This window comes from Aptenodytes patagonicus, chromosome 6 (assembly GCF_965638725.1).
Source record: "Aptenodytes patagonicus chromosome 6, bAptPat1.pri.cur, whole genome shotgun sequence".
Lineage (NCBI taxonomy): Eukaryota > Metazoa > Chordata > Aves > Sphenisciformes > Spheniscidae > Aptenodytes > Aptenodytes patagonicus.
The window spans coordinates 43665511-43688345 of NC_134954.1; the positions used below are offsets into that span (position 1 = coordinate 43665511).

General features: G+C 38.0%; 1 protein-coding gene across 1 annotated transcript in view; it reads right to left on the bottom strand.

Annotated features, from left to right (window-relative positions):
- The window catches only part of BOLL (boule RNA binding protein), a 32633-nt gene that overhangs the window by 4180 nt on the left and 5618 nt on the right, over window positions 1–22835 (bottom strand). Inside the window, exons 3-10 of the mRNA XM_076342306.1 lie at window positions 20268–20359; window positions 17848–17902; window positions 14841–14916; window positions 11377–11504; window positions 9276–9347; window positions 8244–8291; window positions 4729–4857; window positions 3175–3249 (exon numbers count right to left, since the gene is read on the bottom strand). Of these exons, the coding sequence (XP_076198421.1) occupies window positions 3175–3249; window positions 4729–4857; window positions 8244–8291; window positions 9276–9347; window positions 11377–11504; window positions 14841–14916; window positions 17848–17902; window positions 20268–20359 (675 nt within the window). The remainder of the gene's footprint in view (window positions 1–3174; window positions 3250–4728; window positions 4858–8243; window positions 8292–9275; window positions 9348–11376; window positions 11505–14840; window positions 14917–17847; window positions 17903–20267; window positions 20360–22835) is intronic.

A 22835-nucleotide genomic window follows, 5' to 3' on the forward strand; every position in this document is an offset into this window, starting at 1 on the left:
TAAGATCTGAAACACTGCACAAGATCCAGTAGAGATGAAAAAAAATTAATGCTTCCTGAAAAACAAGTGTCACCTAGCAGCCTTTGAGAACGAATGTCAACCTCATCTATTTGTACAGATGTGAAGACGAAATCACTTCCACGCACTCATGAACAAAATGTGCTATAATCCCCAAAAGAAAACACCTTCAAGTAAATACAAAGGATCATTAGCAAACACGTGATCAAGGGGGGGGGGATTAGTATTTTTGATTCAAACCTGATCTTAACTACCAAATTTGCATCTAAAAAATAAATTGTAGTTGGAAATTGGGGAATGTTTTCTTCTAATTTTCATTTAAGACTCTTACAAATTTTGTACTAAAAGTTACATCAACAAAATTCTATTGAAGTGGTAGACTAGAGAGAATGAAAAATAAGTCTGAGAATTGCCAAAACTGAAGCTTCCTTTGTTAACTGCTAAGCAGTTTACTTGATTAATGAACTGAGTTCTCTTTTTATACATCCACAACAGCAATGGAAACACTGGCTTAGAAATTTGTGATTTTTTTCAATAAACAGTTAATCCATTTTGTTTGCTCACCCTTGTGACTTCATTAAAATATGACTGCAATGCATGCTCTGTTTTGAGCTGTATTTGAAAGCTGTAAGAAGTCTACAACTGCCAAAAATATCTGGATACTGTCTATACCCATCCTACTCTGACCATATGACTTACAGCTCCTAGTATAAAGCATATGTTAACTCCTAATGCAATGCAATTCCTGATGCAATTCCTGATGCAGTGGAGGCAATTAGCAAATTACCTTCAAGATAAGGTCCTTATTTTAGGCATCTACTCTCTTACACAGCCACTACTTGGCAATTTTCAAGCAGCAGATACATTTGCTGGGATATTTTAGCAAGACTACAGCCAGCAGGCAGTATTTTTATGCAGCTGGGGAGCAGGTGGTAATGACCCAACCACTTGCTTAATACATTGCAGTCTGCTGTCAACATTTGCTCTTTTTTAATCATTGTTGAGTGCTCAGCCACAGTGATAAATACAAGCTGATCATATTCATGGAATATATTCAAACTTTAAGTGGGTATGTGAGAATGTACAGTGAAATGTGAAAAGGAAGAGTTACATTCCAGAGCTACTAGTTACTACTAAGTGAACCTAACTAAATAAATAAAAGTTAAAACCTGCCAAAAATATTTGGCATTGTCTTGTAATGAATAAAATTATCAGAATTCAGCCAGTCTTTGTAAGGGTTTAACTATATCTGTGAATCTACTTGAGACCTGAACAGAGCAGAGTTTCAATTATGGGTAACAGAAGTCTTTGAGAAAATGGGTAAGAATGAGCAAGAAATACAGTGAAGGAATGGACAGGATTAGCAATTTCACACTCAGCTTCATTAAGTTTAAATCTGCACTGCTAACACAAGTCTTACTTCCTCTATCCTATCCCAAACTTCTTGTATAGGTACAGGAGTCTGTGCAGTTGCTTGACAAACTGGTCTGAGGAACTGATCCAAATTTAAGTTAGCTCTTTTTGGGCAGTAGGAGTGGGGCTTCATCTTTAACTACATCAGTTCCCTGACCTGGTTTACCATATTGCCTCACAAAAACCTCTACCAGCACAGGAAATGGGTGGTGTGGAAAATGGAATGAATTGCTGGCTTACGCCAGCTTTGCCTGTGTGAAGTCACTTCTAAATCTATGAATAAACATAGAAAATATTGTATCAGGAGATAAATAAGACTCTGAATTTGCAGCTCATTTCCTATACCACAGTAATCAAACATGGTTTTACCATGCATGTGCATATTCTACTGTAAATTAACACATTATCACTTATCACAGAGTAAACTGCTCTGCCTTTGCTATAAGTTAAGCATGGTACTGTGGCAATTACTGTAGAAGAGAAAGAGCTATCGTGCTCTAGATCTACCTTGTATCTTACTTTACACTATCTTGTTCGTATAGCCTTGGCCCTAGGAAAGATAATAAAAGTTTTAAGGTGAAAAAGCTTGTTTCTCTATTTGATACAGTAAGTATGCACTTGTTTTTGATTCTGAGACTACTATTGCTGTTATTTTTTTAGTGTTTTCATACACTGTTAGAAAATGGAATATAAACTGGATATTATGATCGCTGTGTTACACCAACTCCCTTTTAAGTATTTCTTAAAAATATGAATCAGTCAGAATTAGTATTCTCAAATTCATATTCAGCTTCTATTTTTTTTACTGGAGTACTTGCATTTTATTCCAAGACAATATTTAATGTTACAGCCCCCTCTACTGGAAATATTTAGTAGATATTGTTACGCAATGGTCAGGAAAAAAGATTCTTCTCTTAATAGGAATGTAAAATAAATGAAAAAATACATATAAAAGCCTATAACATGGCTTTGATTCACTCATATTTAGTCTGCCATTTGTAGCTGAGTAAGCATCTTTCACAGAAGAGTACATGCTGTAATATCAGGTAAAATTACCGATACCTTTAGTCTTTTGTTATCAGGCAAATCTAGGCTAAATCTAGTTTAGACATTATTTCACATCGTGTTAACAACCTTATTAATTTAGGCAAAAGGACCTTAAACTGGGACCCAAAACACCCCAACAACTTGCATCAGGTGACATGGAAGAATCACATTTTTCCAATGGCCATTCAAAGTCAGAACTGCACAGAAAGACATGCACAGGTGGCCAACTGGGACAGTTTTTCATGCTCCATGTTCCAAAACCCCACCTCGCCACAACATGAGGTGCTTATTTAAAGGCTGCAAGTAATGAAGTCAACTTCTCAAGATCCAGAGACAGAGAGACAAGGATTTGTAACCGTCATTCCAAAGAACTGAACAAGGTTCACTGTTTTCTCTCAAAATACATTTTTCATTTGCAGTTTTCTTTGTATCTCAAGTTTTAAAATAACTAGTCATGTTTATTTTTTTTTTTAGTTTCCCCAAATAGTTCCAAAATAAGTAATACTTATATCTTCTGTAACAAAACCTCAAGTGAAGAAAAATCTCAGTTTCTCTGCAACGTTTCTGTTTTCCTTATTTATTAATTCATTAATAAAAGACTTTTTCATCCCTGGCCCTCTTATCTTACCATTCCCCTTCAAGAAAGGAGGTAGTAAGGCTACAGTGCTTACTTTAACGTTTTAGTTTAATACTTACAGGTGCAGGCATGGCTATGGCACTCTGGGCATAAGGCTGGTGATGTGGTGCTTGAACTCCATGATCAGAATACAGCTGGTATGAAAAAAAAAAAAAAGAGCTGAAAAGCTTGTTTCATAATTTTATGTTTTTGCAAGCCTTTCACATGAATTTAGATTCCTTACAACTTCAAGTTGTGGGCAATGTTTAACTACTGACTTTTTAAAAAACAAAATTTCAATATTTAAATCTGTTTTCCCCACTGTACTGAAGTTTGGTAAATTTAGTTTATCTAGATCAGTGTCAAAAAGCACTTTCCTTGACAGAAGTAGCACACTTCTCTACTACAAATCCATTTCACTCAGCTCTAATTGGAACAGTGTTTAAATGTGTAGATTAGAATATTGGAATGTAATTCCCAGTATTATCGCACTCACAAGATGTTTACATACAAATAATACACAGGCTTTTGAATTTTACACCATCTTCTGAATTTCCACATACCGCTTCCTTTAACATCAACAAATTATGTACCTGTGAACTGAGAGCATGTTACATCCAAATATTCCTTAACTAATTTCATGTTTTTCCTTAGTGCTCACAGATTTCAAATTTCTCTGTGTAAATTGGTATCTGATTTATGAAATACAAAAGTGTAAAAATAACACTGATGATAAGATTTATGATTATACAATAAATACTGAGATTTATGCACTTTAAAAAAAGAAGAAAAACCCCAACAACCAAAGTCTTGTATTATTCAAGATCTTTGTAGGGAAATTAAATTACTTAAGTGGGAAATCCTGACATATCTAAGATGTTTGAAATACCAGTTTTGGAACTTCTCCTGTAGCAATAAAATACTCTTCAACTGTCGTAAAAGTATTTGATTACTGTCTTAATTTACCATTTATTTTGGCATCCCTGTTAATTAGGAATGAATTATCAGAGAGGAAAAGTACCAATTAATCATAATACATTTTCAATTTCATAGTAAGTTTTTCTGTAGCCAATTATTTATTGTCATTTTTAATATCCAATTACAAAGAAATGGCCTTATTGTACATTAAGAATCTCTCAATAAACATTAGAAGTGCTATTGATATAGAAGGAAAAAAAAAAGAAAAAAGTTATTTAGTCATTCAACTATTCTTAATTCATTCTGATCTTCAGAATATTTAGAAACAGGCTCCTACTCACACAGAAAAAGAATTACTTCAGGAAACTGTTATGGCTTGGGTAGACCAATCCAGCATTCCAAAGAATCTGACTCTCATTTTATTTAAATGTTATTTTCAAACAAAACAAATTGACTAGTCTTTATACTGCTGTCTGTCATACACTTGTGACCCTCTAAAATATTTCAGAATCAAAGCATTCTGCTGGAAAACTGGAAGAGATACTCTAACTTGAGGACAGCTGAAATGATTTAACAGTAGCAGCATGGGTGTGGGGGTAAGTACAGGGAAACAGTTGACGTAAGTGCTCTGAACTGCCTGTGCCTAAACTAAGAGAGTATGTTTTTCAATTGCAGATAAATGCTTCAATTGTAAGTAAAATTTCCTATAAGAATACCTCGGGAACTGCAGCTTCCACTAAGAGAGGAGGAGGTGGTATACATCCACTTTCCTGGGTAATCCCTATTGGCTGATAAATGACTTCAGACGGTTGCAGATACAAGAAAGAAGGTGAAGAGGCAGGAGACTGAAATAAAACACATTATTTTAATAAATTACATTAATTATGCACTATAAATACCAAAGCTTATTTTACAGTCATCTTTGCTACATATAAATGAAGATAAAGCTTTGAAAGAAAGCGTCAAATTCATCTTTGATAACCTAAAGAAATTAAGTGAGGGGGAAGTGGGTAGGAAGGTCAGGTAGTAGAATAGAACAAAGATGTCCTTTAATCACTTCATATATTTTTCAGATTTTATTCACATTTTGGAGAGCATTGTTAGAGAAATCCTAAACTTTATGAAATTGACACTTACTCTCAAGACCACAGAAACATAATACAGTTTAATTTTCTCTTGCAAAAACATTACATTAAAAAAACAAGTATTGAGTTTTAAAATAAACCCCACAGTATTTCTGTAATTCAACACCCAGATTTCAAAGCAGGAGACTGACATCTATTAATAGGGTGGGACTGACCATAACTGGACAAGGCTGGCTGCTACTGAAGTAATGAGGACACATTGTAACAGTTCAAGCTTACAGGACTTGGCCCTCCTTTTAGCTTCAAACTCTTCAAGTTCCTTGAGTGGCAAGATTTCCATACTAAGCTCCTCTGCTACAGAGATCACAAAAATGATAAAGTCTCCCCTCTGTCATGGTTCAACCTCAGCGGGCAACTGAGCACCACACAGCTGCTCGTTCACTCCCCCAGCCCCAGTGGGATGGGGGAGAGAATCGGAAGAGCAAAAGTGAAAAAACTCGCGAGTTGAGATAAAGACAGTTTAATATTGAAATAAAGTAAAATAGTAATAATAATAATAGAATATACAAAGCAAGTAATGCATGATGCAATTGCTCACCACCCACCTACTGATGCCCAGCCTGTCCCCGAGCAGCAGTTGCTGCCCCCCAGCCAACTCCCCCCAGCTTTATATACTGGGCATGACATCACATGGTATGGAATATCCCTTTGGCCAGTTTGGGTCAGCTGTCCTGGCTGTGCCCCCTCCCAGCTCTTGTACACCTCCTCACTTGCAGAGCATGGGAAGCTGAGAAGTCCTTGACTTTATTATAAACACTGCTCAGCAACAACTAAAACATTTTGGATGCGGGGGGCAACATTGTCACCGAGGATGAGGAAAAGGCTGAGGTACTCAATGCCTTCTTTGCCTCAGTCTTCAACAGGCAGACCAGTTATCCTCAGGGTACTTGGCCCCCCGAGCTGGAAGACAGGGACGGGGAGCAGGATGAACCCCCCATAATCCAAGAGGAAGCAGTCAATGACCTGCTACACCACCTGGACGCTCACAAGTCTATGGGGCCGGATGGGATCCACCCAAGAGTGCTGAGGGAGCTGGCGGAGGTGCTTGCCAAGCCACTCTCCATCTTTTATCAGCAGTCCTGGTTAACGGGGGAGGTCCCAGACTGGAGGCTTGCCAATGTGACGCCCATCTACAAGAAGGGCCGGAAGGAGGATCCGGGGAACTACAGGCCTGTCAGCCTGACCTCGGTGCCAGGGAAGATTATGGAGCAGTTCATCTTGAGGGCGCTCACAAGGCATGAGTGGGACAACCAGGGGTTCAGGCCTAGCCAGCACAGGTTCATGAGAGGCAGGTCCTGCTTGACCAACCTGATCTCCTTCTATGACCAGGTGACCCGCCTAGTGGATGAGGGAAAGGCTGTGGATGTGGTCTACCTGGACTTCAGTAAGGCCTTTGACCGTCTCCCACAGCATTCTCCTTGAGAAGCTGGCGGCTCACGGCTTAGACAGGTGTACTCTGCGCTGGGTAAAAAAACTGGCTGGACGGCCGGGCCCAGAGAGTTGTGGTGAATGGAGTTACATACAGTTGGCGGCCGGTCACAAGCGGTGTTCCCCAGGGCTCAGTTTTGGGGCCGGTCTTGTTCAGTATCTTTATCGATGATCTGGACAAGGGGATCGAGTGCACCCTCAGTAAGTTTGCAGACGACACCAAGTTGGGCGGGAGCGTTGATCTGCTCGAGGGTAGGAAGGCTCTGCAGAGGGACCTGGACAGGCTGGATTGATGGGCCAAGGTCAATTGTATGAGGTTCAACAAGGCCAAGCACCGGGTCCTGCACTTCGGCCACAACAACCCCATGCAGCGCTACAGGCTTGGGGAAGAGTGGCTGGAAAGCTGCCTGGCGGAAAAGGACCTGGGGGTGTTGGTCGACAGCCGGCTGAATATGAGCCAGCAGTGTGCCCAGGTGGCCAAGAAGGCCAATGGCATCCTGGCCTGTATCAGAACTAGTGTGGCCAGCAGGAGTAGGGAAGTGATCGTGCCCCTGTACTCGGCCCTGGTGAGGCCGCACCTCGAATACTGTGTTCAGTTTTGGGCCCCTCACTACAAGAAGGACGTTGAGGTGCTGGAGCGTGTCCAGAGAAGGGCAATGAAGCTGGTGAAGGGTCTGCAGAACAAGTCTTATGAGGAGCGGCTGAGGGAACTGGGGTTTAGCCTGAAGAAAAGGAGGCTGAGGGGAGACCTCATCGCTCTCTACAACTACCTGAAAGGAGGTTGTAGCGAGGTGGGTGTCGGTCTCTTCTCCCAAGTAACAAGCGATAGGACGAGAGGAAATGGCCTCAAGTTGCGCCAGGGGAGGTTTAGATTGGACATGAGGAAAAATGTCTTTACTGAAAGAGTGGTTAAACATTGGAACAGGCTGCCCAGGGAGGTGGTGGAGTCCCCATCCCTGGAGGTATTTAAAAGACGAGTAGATGAGGCACTTAGGGACATGGTTTAGTGGGTGGTGATGTTGGGTCAACGGTTGGACTCGATGATCTTAGAGGTCTTTTCCAACCTCAATGATTCTATGATCAGTGTGTTATCACATTATTTTCATGCTAAATCCAAAACACAGCACTGTACCAGCTACTAGGAAGAAAATTAACTCTATCCCAGCCAAAACCAGGACACCCCCAAAATTACCAAGTTAGCAATTTCAAATTCTTCCTCCTATTTCAATTGTCTGGGTCTAATTGCACCGTGCTTCTGCGTCTACATGCCTCTGCTAGCAATACTCCAATGAAACATCACAGTTAGTATCAGTTAGTGAGCTAGTTAATACTAATTTCTCCTATCAGGCAAAATATGGCAGTTTTTACCTGCTTCTGAGAACTTATTAGATAATTTAATACAAACTTTTTGCCAGAGGGAGAGGAGAGGGGAAGATGCTCTCTTTACATTAGATTTGTATTTGATGCTTCAATAAATGCTATTTTATGCCTTCTAGTGTATCAGCAAGTGTTGTAAATGCATTGCTAAAATACAGCAATTAGTATTTATTTCAACAGTGTTGTGAGTAGTGGAAAATTCCACTGTTAGATAAGCACACTGTACCTTTAAACTAGATGCAAACTAATGGTAAAATGCTGCAACTATGAACTGTATTTACCTGTGGAACAGACCACTGCCACTGACTTGGAAGACACTGTGTTGGTGCCTAAATTCAAACAAAAAAGATATTACTTACGTGACTAAGAACATATGCATACACATACTAGAATTCCCAACATACTAGAATCAAAACTATCTCAAATCTATAATAAATTCTTAACCAAAAAGAAAAAATATGGTTTTCATAAGCCCCCAAATAATTCAGGAACATAGTTTTGTCTACTTCTACTCAGCCTCTGACTTGGGCATTTCATAAGCTTCTAAAATACTGAAGCATCTAAGAAGCGTGCCTAATTAGGAAAACAGAAGATACAAAATGCAGTTAACTTTCCAACACACATTAAAAACACGAACATACTGCATAAATCCAGTAGTGGGCCACTATTATGGTTAGGGGACTGGAGGACAGACATATCAGGATGCTGAGAGAATTTGGTTTGTTCAGCCTTGAGAAGGATAAAGGCGGGAGGGGATAATTATTGCTGGCTACAACTACTAAGGGGGGTGGGGCATGAATATGACCGAGTCAGATTCTCAGAGGTGTTCAGCACACAGGAGTCAACGGACAGAGGCTGGAACATTGAAAATTTTAACTAGTTATAAGGAAAAAAGTCTTTTACCATGAGAAGGGTCAAATATTGGAAGAGGCTGTCCAGAAAGGTTGTGGAATCTCCATCACTGGAGATACTTAAAATTCAACTGGACAAGTTCCTGAGAAACCTGATCTAACCAGCCCTGCTTTGAGCAGGAGTTTGGCTTAGATGATAAAAGTTAAGGACAGTACTAAGCCAGCTGTCTAGCAACACCAAAGAAAATTTTAATTTATTACATTTCCATGTAGTTATATAGGCAGAATAAATTGTATTCTAGTGAAAAGACAGCCTTCAATGAGATTAAAATCTGTTTTATATGACTATTTTGAACAGCCTTTTTATTTCCTAAGAATAAACAGACCTGAGATGGCGCTACAAATAAAACTGCATGGCTGGAAGGAATACTGATTGTCTGAAACCCATTTTCAAACAGATACCTGATAATGGTATGTAGGAGACTGATAAACTGGTTGAGCCACCATCATAGGTGAACTGGAAACAGAGCGTGACTTAAAAAGAAAAAAGTTACAAGTCTTAATGCAGCAATTTCATAAGTTGTCACTCCTATTAAGAACAGTTCTGAAGTACTATAATGCTGAATCACCTCCCCTCCCTTTTGAAAATGGATTTACCAAGTTTTAACTTACACTCAGATTTTTCAAAACCACTGTTTCTAAGGGCCTACATTACAGATGAAACAAAAATCTTTGGCATATTTACTTAGTTCTTTCCAGAAAGCACTAGGCCATCACTATCTAGAGATGCTAAGGCCATCTACTACCCTGACCACAGGTACATTTTTGTAAACACTTAGGGAAATCTAAGTTGTGACTGATGTATTCCTATCCTCTCCACAGCCCCAACCTAATCTTCCCTTTTCCGTTCCCTTCCTCACACCAGCCCCAGCATTCATCTCATTTCGCAGTGAGACAGTTTAGGGAGCTAAACCAGTTAGAAATCTGCCTGGATTTTGGGGGACCCAGTTTAGGGTCAGAGAAACACCAGTGAAAGAAAAGGGGGGCAGAAAAATATGGCCATGGTAGTGGACAACGTAGGACCATGAATCTCTAGTTCTGATTAGTTAAAGCTAGTGTGTGCAACTCCCATGTCATGACAATTGCCTCATTCCTGCAAATATTTAGGAAAGAACTGCTCCAGAACTACTGTAATTCATTCTAACGCTATATGAAAATGCAGAATGCAAAATGGAAAAAAAAGAGACCCCATCTGCACTATTATACATGCACAATACACACCAAAAAGTATTAATATCTTTGATTAATGTTTTCTGTAACATCAAATTTTTAGGTTTTTTCCTTAAATTCTTTATATGGGTACTTTCCTAATGATGAAAATTAAGAATATGTAAATAACTGAAACAAAAAGAGGCAGCAGTATTTCTAATCGGAAAGATTGAGTGCTACTTGTTTGAAACACAGTGGATCTGAGCCAGGGCACCAGAACCAAAGTTCAGTACTATAACACTAAAAGTATTGGTTTTTCCAACAGGTAGGATTTGAGCAAGTTCTCTAGAACTATAGAGCATGAACTTAAAAAAGGCTTTCTAAAATATGTGAACAGGTGTTTACGCTTATCCTCTGAAGTTGAGAAGGCACTATGAGGCACTATATCATGCCTCTGTTAGAACAGCAAACATCTTAGAAGTTAACAGAAGTGATTAAAACAGGTTAAATACTGAGAAAAAGATTCTACAGTGCCAAAATAAACAACATAAAAGAATCTATTACTGTTCTCATCTCTGTTTTGGGAAAGTCTGTTTTTATTTACTAGTAATTCTTCTATTGAGTTTTTACCCCCCAATATGTGAAGGGATTTTCCACTTATTTATAGAGATGGTATGTACAGCCTCTGTGAATGCTGCTTTTACAGAAATTAGTAAGGATGCATCCTCTGTGTAGGTCCTGTGCCTTATGCAGACCCCATCAGTCTTGCAATCCTTCCGTCTTGTAAAAAACTGAAGCGATTGACAACTCCTTCCTGTACTTCGCAAGAAATTCTGTCCAAGTTCCCCAAGCCTACTAAAGCCAACTGATCTACTGAATTATCCTCCTCCTAAAACAAGCAGTATTTGTGAAGAGGAGTATGTGAATGACTATAAAATTACCCAATTTCACTTTTGATTTGTTTATCTAGTATTATGTTCTCTCTTCATCCTCAGCATAATATTTTGCAGCCAAGAAGACCTCACTCATGGAGGAATAATAAATGGAGCCAATCAAGGGTCATAAGCACCAACAACTCCTTAGTAAAACAAAACTTCTCCTGGGGTAGGGCCCACACTGATTCTGAACTACCCTGTCCAGTAGGTCACATCAAAGCAAAGTCCCCTGCAGAAGAATAATACACTTAAGCAATATTTTAAAAAAGCAAAACACAAAATAAACAAACTAATATAAGGAAGCCATTTAAACATCAAACATGAGGCTTAGCCGACAAAACTGGAAGCAGGAGGGACCTGAAGACACTGCACTCATCCTGGTCCACAGAAAAGCATATATACAAAAATAAACTACTTACTGGCCATGGCTGCGGAACAGAAGCAACTTCAGATGTATGAAAATAAGCCACTCCATTATGGTAAATATAAGGGTATCCACTTGAAGTAGTTAAGTACATTGTACCAGCTTCCGGTATTACAGTAGAACCTGGAATTAATATTTTAAAGTTTACTTACCAGTAAATTTTTTTTTTTTAGATGTGTAGGTCATATAAAGAAAAAGATCATTTCTGATCTTCAGAGAAGCAAAACACTCAAAGGAAAGAACATGAGGCAGCGTGCCTAGTGCCATCTCGATTTCCTCTCAAACACAAAATCATAAAAGCAGATGGTCACAGGATGTCTCCAGAGGTAGATGGGAAGGGGTGCAGAAGATGACATGCATATATATTACTAAACACAGATATTCCAATTACCAGCAAATATATATTTTTTTAATCTTCAAATATCCAAAGGTAACTTCACATTGTAGGAGATTTTCATTGGTAACCTCCACATTTTCGTATTTAGCTGAAACAGGATCCAAGCACTAAAACCAGAATGATTTCATTACAAGGTGCAGACTGGTTTCTCAACACACAAAGACTGTCTTTCTGCGATGGCACATTGCCTGGCAAAAGTGAAAACTGGTATCTAGATGTCAGCAACAGGGACACTTCTCAGCAATGCTGCCGCTACAGCAGAGGCTATAAATGCACATGGTCTGATCCCAGAGCAGAGTTCTATCTACACAGCCGTCTAACGGGTACTGACAGCAAGCATTATTCAAATAGAGGGACATCTACCCCTATGCAGAGTTTGTTTATTTTTCAAACACTGCTTTTGAGATCACCTAGGCTCTATCTCTGTCTGCATTTTGGGGGGCATGGGGCAGGACTGCATGTTTCTTTAGAACTTCATGTCAAACATGAAGACAAGTTTCAGTTCCAGATATAAAGAGACTTCTGTAAAAAAAAAGGAAAATTAATTCTGTAATTGAAATTGAAATCTTGAAATCACATTAAGTAGGAACATAGCATGGAAAAACTCAGGAAGAACACAATATAAAGAAGATCACTGAGCAAGTTTTAGTTTTTCATCTCCCTTGCAGAAGTAAGTGCCATGAGGAAGTGCCATTTTATAGACAGACACAACACTGAAGAGATTTCTAGAATGCTAAGTGGAGGACCAAGAAGGGTCCCACAATGATTCAAGGGCCTTCACTGATGGTAAGAGTTTGACTAACTCCTAGAAAAGCCTGAAGACACTCAGATACAATAAAGCTGAAATACTATCCATAGACAGGTCAAAGCTAAGATGGTTGTTAGGACAGCGTTAAACAGACCTTAGAAAAATTAGAGGCTACTTCAGCTCCAGTAAGCAATCTAGAATAGTAGTTACTGATATCCTCAAATGAGGAGACCAACAGGATCCCACGGCCAGCAATCCTGTCCACTTCGCTAACTACCAAGTACATTGCACAGAACTTTCTGCTATTGTGGAATACGTCTCTTACAAAGGAAAAGGAAATATTCTCCATCAAACCCAGCAAACTCACTGTGACAGGAAAAAAAAAAACCCACAAAAAACCACCAAACAACTTGGAGGACATATAGCCATCTGAAATTCTTCCAGCCCACAACAATTCTTCTAATTGTTCATGTTTGGTTGCTACTTTTCAGCCCATTTTCACAATACTTGGTGCTGGGGAAAAGCAGACTGAGTGGTCCTCCCAGTATGTTCAAAGTTCTTAACAAAAAAGGTCCTATGATGACAGAAGAGCTAAAAATTGTTTCAGTTAATAGTAGGGAAGACAAGTACTAGATTACAGGTGGGCTGCAGAGGACAGCGATAAATGGCCTCTCTCTTCAATTCTGCTAAATATAATAGAACCACAGCCCTACAGTGATACTGCAAGTCTAGATTTTATAGCTTCATGAACCTCAAGATGAGCTGCAGTAGGAGAAAGTATCCTAGCGACTAAGGTTGGTAGGCTGAGCATGAGAGCAGATACTAAAATCAGATCCTAGGGTATGTCCCTAGATGTCAATATGATCTTGTATCACAGATCTATCCTAGGCCTGAGGAAGAAGTGGCAGAGTGAAACAGGGCCACAGAGATCTCAAAAGGACACAGCAGCTTTCTCCAAAAAGTATTTTTTAGGGTTTTTTCCCCTCTGTTCCCCAGGTTTCTGAATTAAAGAGATATGCCCCTCTTCTATCAATACACACATTCAGCACAAAAGTCAGAAGAAGGAAGCACAAGTCACGCAGCGCAACTGAGAAAGTCCAAGTCAAAGATGGAAAGGGAAATAAAGCATAGCAAAAAGCATATAACCCCTTGATGATGACTGAGCAAAGATCATGCTGAATAATTTCTAAAGCAAAGAAACTATACAGTTGGAACAAAGTATCCCATTTTCCCTGGGCATACCTATGCACAAGGGGAGGAAGAGAGAGGGAAGTTTCCTGTCTGCAGAAAGTATGTCTGCACCAACAGTGTTAGCGTACATATGAACTACTTCTAATCAACAATGTAACAGTTACAACTAAATTATCTGTGTTGTCCTCAGACAGAATATGAACAAAAGTTCCCCCCCCCCCCCCCCCTTCCAAAAGGTACCATAGGACAAATACTGAAGGAAGTTACAAAAGTACCCTTCATTCCCTGCTGCACTTAAAGGAATGTATTTTACACCTCTGACACATGGCCCTTACTGAGGAATAACAAAACAGCATGTCCTGCTATGCCAAAAACTTGACAGATCTTGTCTTAAAAGTTGGTGATTTATATCCTACATTTTCAGTAGTGTTTTATAGAAATAAAACAGCTCCTGGTAGAGGGGAGGGCATCTTCTCTAGAAGAAAACCTGTCTTCTGTCTCCCCCAAAAGAACATTGTAACAGCATACTTGCTCAAGATAAAGTCATCTGACAAAAAGACTTATCAATACTCCTCTTATGTACGTGTTCAGTCTAAATAGTTCTTTGCCAGAGAAGAAACATACAGCATCCGTTGCATTATCTTACGGCAAAGAACTCTTAAGAAATGAATGGTGACTGCAACCACCCATTCCTTATGGTTTCTACCAAAGAAAGCAAGATGCAACAGTCCTGATGGATTTTGCTAATACAAATAAATAAATCGGTAACAACCCAACCAACCAGCACAGCCTGCTTTATCCTGTAGAATCTGTGAGGACACTCAAAAGTGTTTAGATTTGAGGTTCTGCCTGGCAACTCAGAGAAATTTCCATTCAGTTTGTTCCTAGATAATCTTTTCCAAGAAAGAAAGTAAACAACATATTAAAAGAGATAAAAGAATCAAAGATCATCAATCTATTTATTTGGACATTTCCACTGGCATGCATTTACTTCCACTGCAAACCATTCTGAGCATACTCCATGCAAAGCATTAATACAGTGCACAACCAGGTACATGTTGGTTAAAAATTCACATCCATAGTGACGCTTACACAATATATAAATGTAAATAAAAATACATACGAGGACTCCGTATTTGTTGTTTTCTTATTGCTGGACCAATATTCAATTTCTTATCCTTATAATTAAGTTTTTTAGCCTAGAATTAAAGAAAAAAAAAAAAGACATTCGTTATGTGTATTTTCTACAAATATCTAGGCATCCAAGAAACAGAAGTTGGAAGTAGACAAGGCACTTAGGTTTCACCCTCTCCCCTGCTTTTTATTTACAGTGCATCTCAAAAAACCCAAAAGCTATACTAATTCCTTTTCAATCTAACCTTAGACTTCACATAGACAAAATTAATCATCGGTAATTTCAAGTATTACTTACTCCTCATGGAGCCTCTTGACTAACAACTGATACCTATAATTGTCAGCAGATTTTTTTAGTTTTACCTTCCTCGTGTATTTACTGCTTTTATAAAAGCACATGTATACACAAACTGACAATTTCAAGTATAGATAAATTTTTTTTTTCATGATCACAACATTATTTTACAAAAGATGACAGGAACAAGTAAGCCTATGAAAATGGCCAGATTATAAGGGCTGAATGTAGAAAGTCCCCATATTCATTCAGGACTGACTTAAAACTCCTTACATCCAGGCTAACAAAACATAAAAGCACACTAAAACAGATATCCTAGTAAAGCTAAACTATTGCAGAAGATTTTTTTTTTTTTTTAATAAAAAAGTGCTAGGTACAGACAAGTAAAGCTACATTCTCTTCCAACTGTTTTGCTTACAACAGAAAGTGAGCATCAGGTCCATCAGGTAAATTAAAACCTTACCTTTGTTTTTAAATTGACACTGAACTCACTACTTGTTAATAAAATGGAAAGAATAGGGTAAATCAACTGGGTTTTTTTAGTTGTCAGCATCTATTTAATGCTGCTTTGCAAAACTTGAAAGGGTTCTGAAGGCCTGCTTCCCTGGACAGTTACGTAAGGGAGAATAAGCACTAAACACTACCACGTTACACCACGAAGTCTTCAGTTTTCCGAGCTCTAACTTCTCCAGTAAGGAGATAATTACTTCTTAAAGAGGAACATAGAAAGAAATACAGTTCTAAATCACATTCAACAGAAGGACAACAGTTAGATAATCAATACATTTTCTTCATTTGAGTCCAATTTCGCAAAATACTTGAACACCTGTACAAAATGCAAAGTCCCACCTATCAGATTTAAAGTCAGGAAGAGGTTAAACTATTTTGTTGGATCTGGGACTTCATAAACAAGGATTAATTACGGCAAACATACCTACCTAGCCTATTAAACACAGAGCAACTCCTAGGAAACAGATGTGCATTTCAGTCAAACAGCATTCCAACACAGACAATAGGAAGACGATTCTTTCCAGTGCAATGTATTTCACTGATGTGATCCATCAGAATTTAGACTTTTTTATATACAACTTTCACAGTTAAGAGAAATATCTAATCTGTATGGACTTCTTCAAAGCATTTAATACAGCACTGCTTGAAAAATTACACATGATGCTACAGAAAGCAAAGACTAATAGGAAAAACTGTGGTGAATAAAAAATTACTTCAGAAAGATGGAAGAGGTAACATTAGTAGTAATAGCATACGACCGGAAAGAGGATCCTGGTGAAACTCCTCAAGGTCTGTTCTCGATACTAATGCAATTTAATACTTTCGAAGACTGCAACATAGAAATTTCTGGCGACACTACTCATGATAGAAAAGTAGGACAAAAAAAAAAAATCAGTGCAAAGGATCATCAGGATATCATATAAATGAGATGAAATTCAAGAGTACAAAATGAAAAAAATCATTCATTTCATACATAAATTATTAAAGCCTAGAAACTCTCAGCTTAAGATGTCCGAGAAAGACCTAGATGCTAATTGATCTTAAGATGAATATGAGATAGCAGTTTGATGCAAAGATGAAAAAGGTGATAGAATTGTAGGACATCTAAATTAAAGCACTTGCAGTAGACAAAAAAGCATTAGTATCATTGAATGAGACACCAGTAAGACTTCACATGGAGCAGCTTTTCAGTTACAACAGGGGCAAAAATCCTAAGCCATTTTCACAATGGTACTCAGTACCATTGGTATTCTAGTTCACAGAAATAAAACAATAAAAACAGGGGAAAAAAAGTAGCTGACTCAAAGTTCCTGTCTGTATACTCTCTGGCTCCACAAAACCGTATTTTTTGAAAACACTCTGAAAGTGTCTTTGAAAATGTCCCAGCTCTTATTTTGAATTTTAATACATGAATTTCCAACAAAGGCTCCGTATTTCAACATTTTAACTAGTTTTATATTTGGGAGAATGCAATTTGCAAGCCGTGGATACTGTTTTCTGGTTTGGTTCCCCCCCTTGCATCTGGATACTTTCACATGTATGAATAGATCCTGAACAACAGATCTCTCCAATACATTCCAATGAGAACATGGAGCACACATTTAAAAAACAAAACAAACTGAGGAGCTAACATACAGCTGAAGAGCTAACCATGTCTCAAGGGAGGTTCTACAAGGAGCATCAAGACAGTAATGTAGCTAAGAGGAGAAGCAACAACTACACGGACATAAAATGAGCTTCATTGTTTAAGACTTCAGGTGAATCAAATTATTCCTGAAAAGAATTACGTCAGCTCTGACAATCAAACATGTCAGAATAAAAGACAGCAGTTATCTTTCCCAACTCCCCACAAAATCTTGACAGCAATGGATTTCCTAGTAAAACAAATGAAAGCAATTTTGAAGGATAGAGTCTTTATAGCTCTATATGTACTATGGACCACACATAGACTAAGAAAGTAAAGAGCTCTACTATGAACTGGCAACTCCCTTCCCTAGTTCCAGAAAATCTCAGTATAAATCTTATCTTAGATCTCTCTAAGCCATCTTCTTAACTACAGAGACCAAACTTAACAGATCTTCAAATGCAAGTTGGCAAACAGAAGAGGACCAGACAACCAGGGCTACTTAGTGTCTAATATGACATGAAGTATTTCATTTAAGAGATAATCATAATGGAGACTATCACTTACCTCTTGTAAAATCTTTTGTGCATCTTCTTGTGTTTCGAAAGTAACAAAGCCATATCTAAATAAAAATTACAGAAGCTAAGTCACTAAAGTTCATATTCATATACATTGCACATTTTTACTTCATATATAGTACAAGTGACATTAAAAGGCAAACTAATGGGAAAAAATCAATCGTAGAAATAAAGATTGCAGTAACAACTGTAATCTTAAACTAACATCCTTGTTATAGTCTACTTACTAATATATTTAAGTACGTCATCGTATATTACTGTTTCTATGCAGTGAATGAGTAGCCCACATAGAAAGCTATGCAAAACTCTCTCTATTGTCCTTGTTACTCAGTGTATGTCTTTAGTTCCTTCATTTCTATTAAACAGAGATATTGATCTGAAGCTCTCACTTGTTACGGGTGCCCAAGATAAGACACTTGGGATGTTATTTTTTTTTTATACTATACTTTATAGCACAGCTCCCACCTAGTTCAGCAACAACTGTGAATGCTCCACACTTCCACAAGCACTATCCAGTATATTGAGTTCTCAGAAAAAGCAGCAATGCAGAGACAGTGTTTATCTGTGAATTATTCTTGCCATTCTTGACATGACTAGCATTAAACAAGAGCTCTGTGGTGATTAAGGATGAAGTTCTCATACTTCATGAGACAGTATGTCTCTTTCACCATACCTCTTCTAACTGTGGCAACAAATCAAACGGGCTTTCTACACAGAACTCCTGCTGTACCAAATTCCCTCAATTAATTCTCAGAGAAATCTAGGCCACTGAATGTGGCACTGCCTGTGCAAAAGTAAAGTATCTGATCTTATAATTAAAGTCTGTACCACAACACATACATACAAAAAAATGGATTCCTGCCCCCCCCCCCCCCCAATTAACTTCAACTTTCTGAATATCAACAAATCTTTTTTTGAAGTCTTTTAGTAGTTTTGTATGCCTAATTTCTTAGGTTCATGGCTCATTTCTCATGGTCAGATTTCAGAAGATACCAAGAAGGCCTCTGTCATTCCAGCCAGCAGATCACATTTTGCAATACAACATATCATTCTTTGTGAGCATTTCCATGCTTATTTGAGTACAGAGGTCCAGTAGGTCTCTGACCAACTATACTTTTACATCTGTGGGCTTTTCCTGTATTGCCTTCTCTAAACAAATTTGGAAACATTTCCAAGTTCAAAGAACACAAACTATTTTCCTAGCTTGGGACCTTACCTACACAGACTTTTCATTCTATGTGCTATCTGGACAATAAACTAATAGACATAATCAATCACGCAAACTTGTAAGTTTCTTAAATCACTTGTCAATGAGAAGCAGTGAAGCCTGTGCTTGGATTTAAATAGAAATCCCAACACCATTAAAAGTAATTATTTTCCAACATATTTACTGTGAGACATATGTTGGCAATCACAGCTGCATAATAATTGGATATTTGTGGGTTATTGTATTATACGGACACATGTATTGCAAGTCTCAGATGTTTCTTGGAATTCAGTAAAAGAGTAAGAGGCTTGGTGACAGATCTGGGACCAGGACCAAGTCCAACATGCCATGCAGGTGTATACTCTATGCTAAGACCTGCAGCTCAGTGTGTAATTTGCTGATATATGTTAAGCGCTGACAGCATTAAAATTATGAGATTCAGACACCACAGGCTTACTACGCAGAAGAGAACTTCTGAGCAAAGTGAACTTTAAGTGAACTTTACAGGTACAAATTCTCATGCACATTCCTTTTTGCTTCAGCCCTCTTTCCACCCTTCTGTGGCAGTTCAGTTCCCCATCTTACTTCTTTCACCGTCCTTTAGGTTCTAGCAACAACTTTACTACCCAGTCTTAATCTTTCTCCAGTTTTGCTCTTTGGCATTTCTCTATTGTTGACTTCCAGTCTTAGTCCCCTTTTCTGCAATCATGATTCATTGTCAGATTTTTCCCCTGTGTTCTCGTTCCAAAAAATCTTCACAGAAAAACTCAGTTATTGCCATGCACTCCGGCACAATCAGGTGTATCTCACCTCTTCCTCCATTCTTAGGCTCCTTTCCACATTGGCTTTCAGTAGTAGAAATATAGATGTTTAATAACTAAGTTACCTTTATAGGATTATCTACTTAAATTATTACTATAATAAAAAACCTGAAGGACTATTGAGTTTTTCCTAGTTGCACACAGCTTCATCTTACATAATAACATGACCACAGAATTTTAGTTATGCAAATTACAAAGACATTTATACATAGACATTAGCGGGCAAGAGCAGATTTTTGCATACACAGAATAACTGGGAACATCAATGACATAAAATTAATAATATTCTGAGCTATGAAAATCATAATCAAATTTACTATAGTCAGTCAGCTTTCTGTTATATTTTCAATTCCCACAACATGCTTATTCTACTATACCAACCCCTTTGATACTCCAGCTCTGTCATTTACTATCTTCACTTCTTTCACACCGCCATACTGAGCAAAAAACTTCCTCAGATCATTTTCATTAGTCTAGTACAGTAAATCAAGGGGGGGAAAAAGAAAAGTTGGTTTGCATAGTTATTCAATAAATATTTACCATAAGACTTCTACAGGATAAAGTTTGCTACAAACTAATTATAAACCTGGATAGGAAGAAAGAATGAGAATGTATGAGGCTCACAGCAAGAGGACAGCATCCCTGTTTAATTACTGCATTTTCAAATTCAGCAATAATGCTAGAAAACCACTAAAATATTAAAATTCCTTTTTTAGTGGATTTACATAACAACTATCCCTTTACAGGCAAGACCATTGAAGCAGGTTTACTAGATCTGAATTTCAGTTCCTGTAAATTACATACTAGAGCACTGTTTACAATATGAAACATCACTGCAATGTTTTCAAACTTCAAAACAGCAGAGTATGTAGGCTTCCATAAAGGATATGCATAGGTCACATATGAAAAAAATCCCCACTAAACCACAGTGACATAAGGGTCAAATCCATCTAATTTACCATGATCCCTCTTTCTAAAATATATTTAATATAAGACTGAAAATATGTATAGGCACACCACAGGAACTTCCTTTTATAAATTAAGTAAGAAAAGGTCCTTTGAATGGAGAATGGTCTAAATCCACTTGGAGGAAACTGTTCCCTTCTGAGTACGCATGGAAGAAGACAAGTTCCTAATGTAAAGGCACACCTAAGCTATGTGAACACTCGTCTACCTTCTATGAATCGGTTTTCTTTAACAATGTAAGCATATATCAAATATGGTGCCCTAAATACCACATTTCAGATTTTCAAGTGTTGTTCTACATGGTCCATAGTTAATACTATACCTAGTGCTGGAAGAAGTATGCTTATATGCATGGATCTCTATATGCTTCAAGCAATTTCTGTATTCATCTATACTTTTCGTTATTTTAAAGATGTGTGTCAGAAGTACCATTTTACCTCTAAGTGAATGACTTTTATTGTTTTTAACTGCACGTATACAATTTCGTAAATCCTCTCCTGTACAAAGGCTTATCTGCCTCGTCTAAGTTTGAGAAACAAAACCTAATTTAAACAACTTTCATAACCGGAAAGAATATGAAATTAATGCTCTTTTTGAATAATTCTACCCTCAAGACACATTTTACAAAAAGAAATAATGCAGCTTGCTTGCTACAACCTCTAAGTCCAGCAGATAGCAATGACAGTAGAAGACTGCTTTATCTCCCTCACTAATCCAAGTATTCAGGCATTAAAATATTAGAAAAATACTCAGCCACTCTGAAAGCATGAGGAGTAACAACAGATACAAATGCACTGAACAGGCATTAAATACTTCATGTTTTATTACAGCTCAGTAGTTGTGTTCTCTCCTTGGAAACTGCCTGCACTGGTTCTTGAGAAACTACCCACCATGGAAAGGTTAAAAAATTTCTGACTGGAGTCCAGAACCACTCTCTTGAATAGATGATCATGCCTTGCACCTAAATAGAAGTGTGAAAGCCTGCGTACATAGGAAAACAGATTCAGCCAAACAACTGATAGCTTATATAAACCAATTCTACAGCATATGCTAAAGTGTTGCCACATTCTTGAGTAATGAAAAACACGTACAAAGTACAAAAGACTCATAGTGGAGATTTTCCTTTCCTTTAAAATTTTCTCCAATAAACACCAAAATGTATCTGCTTAGAAATGAAAGGCCTATAGATAAAATTTCCCATTTCTGAAGGATTGCTTCTTTTAAGCTCCATATGTTACATGCAGCTCAGCTGCTTCACAAAGCTGAGAAAAAGAACCTGAAACAAAATAGTTGAAGGCTAAAATACGCCAAGAAACAACCAAAGAGCCCTTAAGATTGATCAGGCCTGAAAGTGTCATTTAACACCTCAAGGACATGAAGCATGGCTACACAAGACTATGAACTTGGAAAGCCAAAGGTTTATCTGCAGAGCAGTGTACTGAAGGGGAATAAGAAGGAAACACTATTCTATGATTCACAGTGAAGTTTGCAAGTATCGGACAAACATGGTATCTAGAAGCTTGCCAGAAACACATTAAGGACTTACCTTTTCCTGCTCATGACAGGACAAAAGCACTTGTCAGATTCTTAAGAAAGGCTAATGTTAAGCCTTCACATATGTCAAAGATACATGGCACACACCACTGAAGAAAGAGCTCTTCAGACCAATATGAAAGTGTACTCAATTGTAACTTCTCTTACTGAATTGTTTCTCTAAATTTAAGAGGCCAGACATTTCCTTTTACAAATAGGAATCACTGCTATGGTGACAGACCAAATGGAAGCGTCTGGCAAAATGATAAAAGAGCTTGCTGGGAAGCAAATAACTTTTGTTGATTAAGTGTCTCCCTTTTTCACAAAAATAAATAAATAGCTTTTTTACCACCCTCCCCTCCCCCCAGCTGACTTGAATAAGACCTTTGGGGGGAAAAAACCAACAAAAATCAATGCTTTTTACCATAAGATTGCCAATAACAAACAATC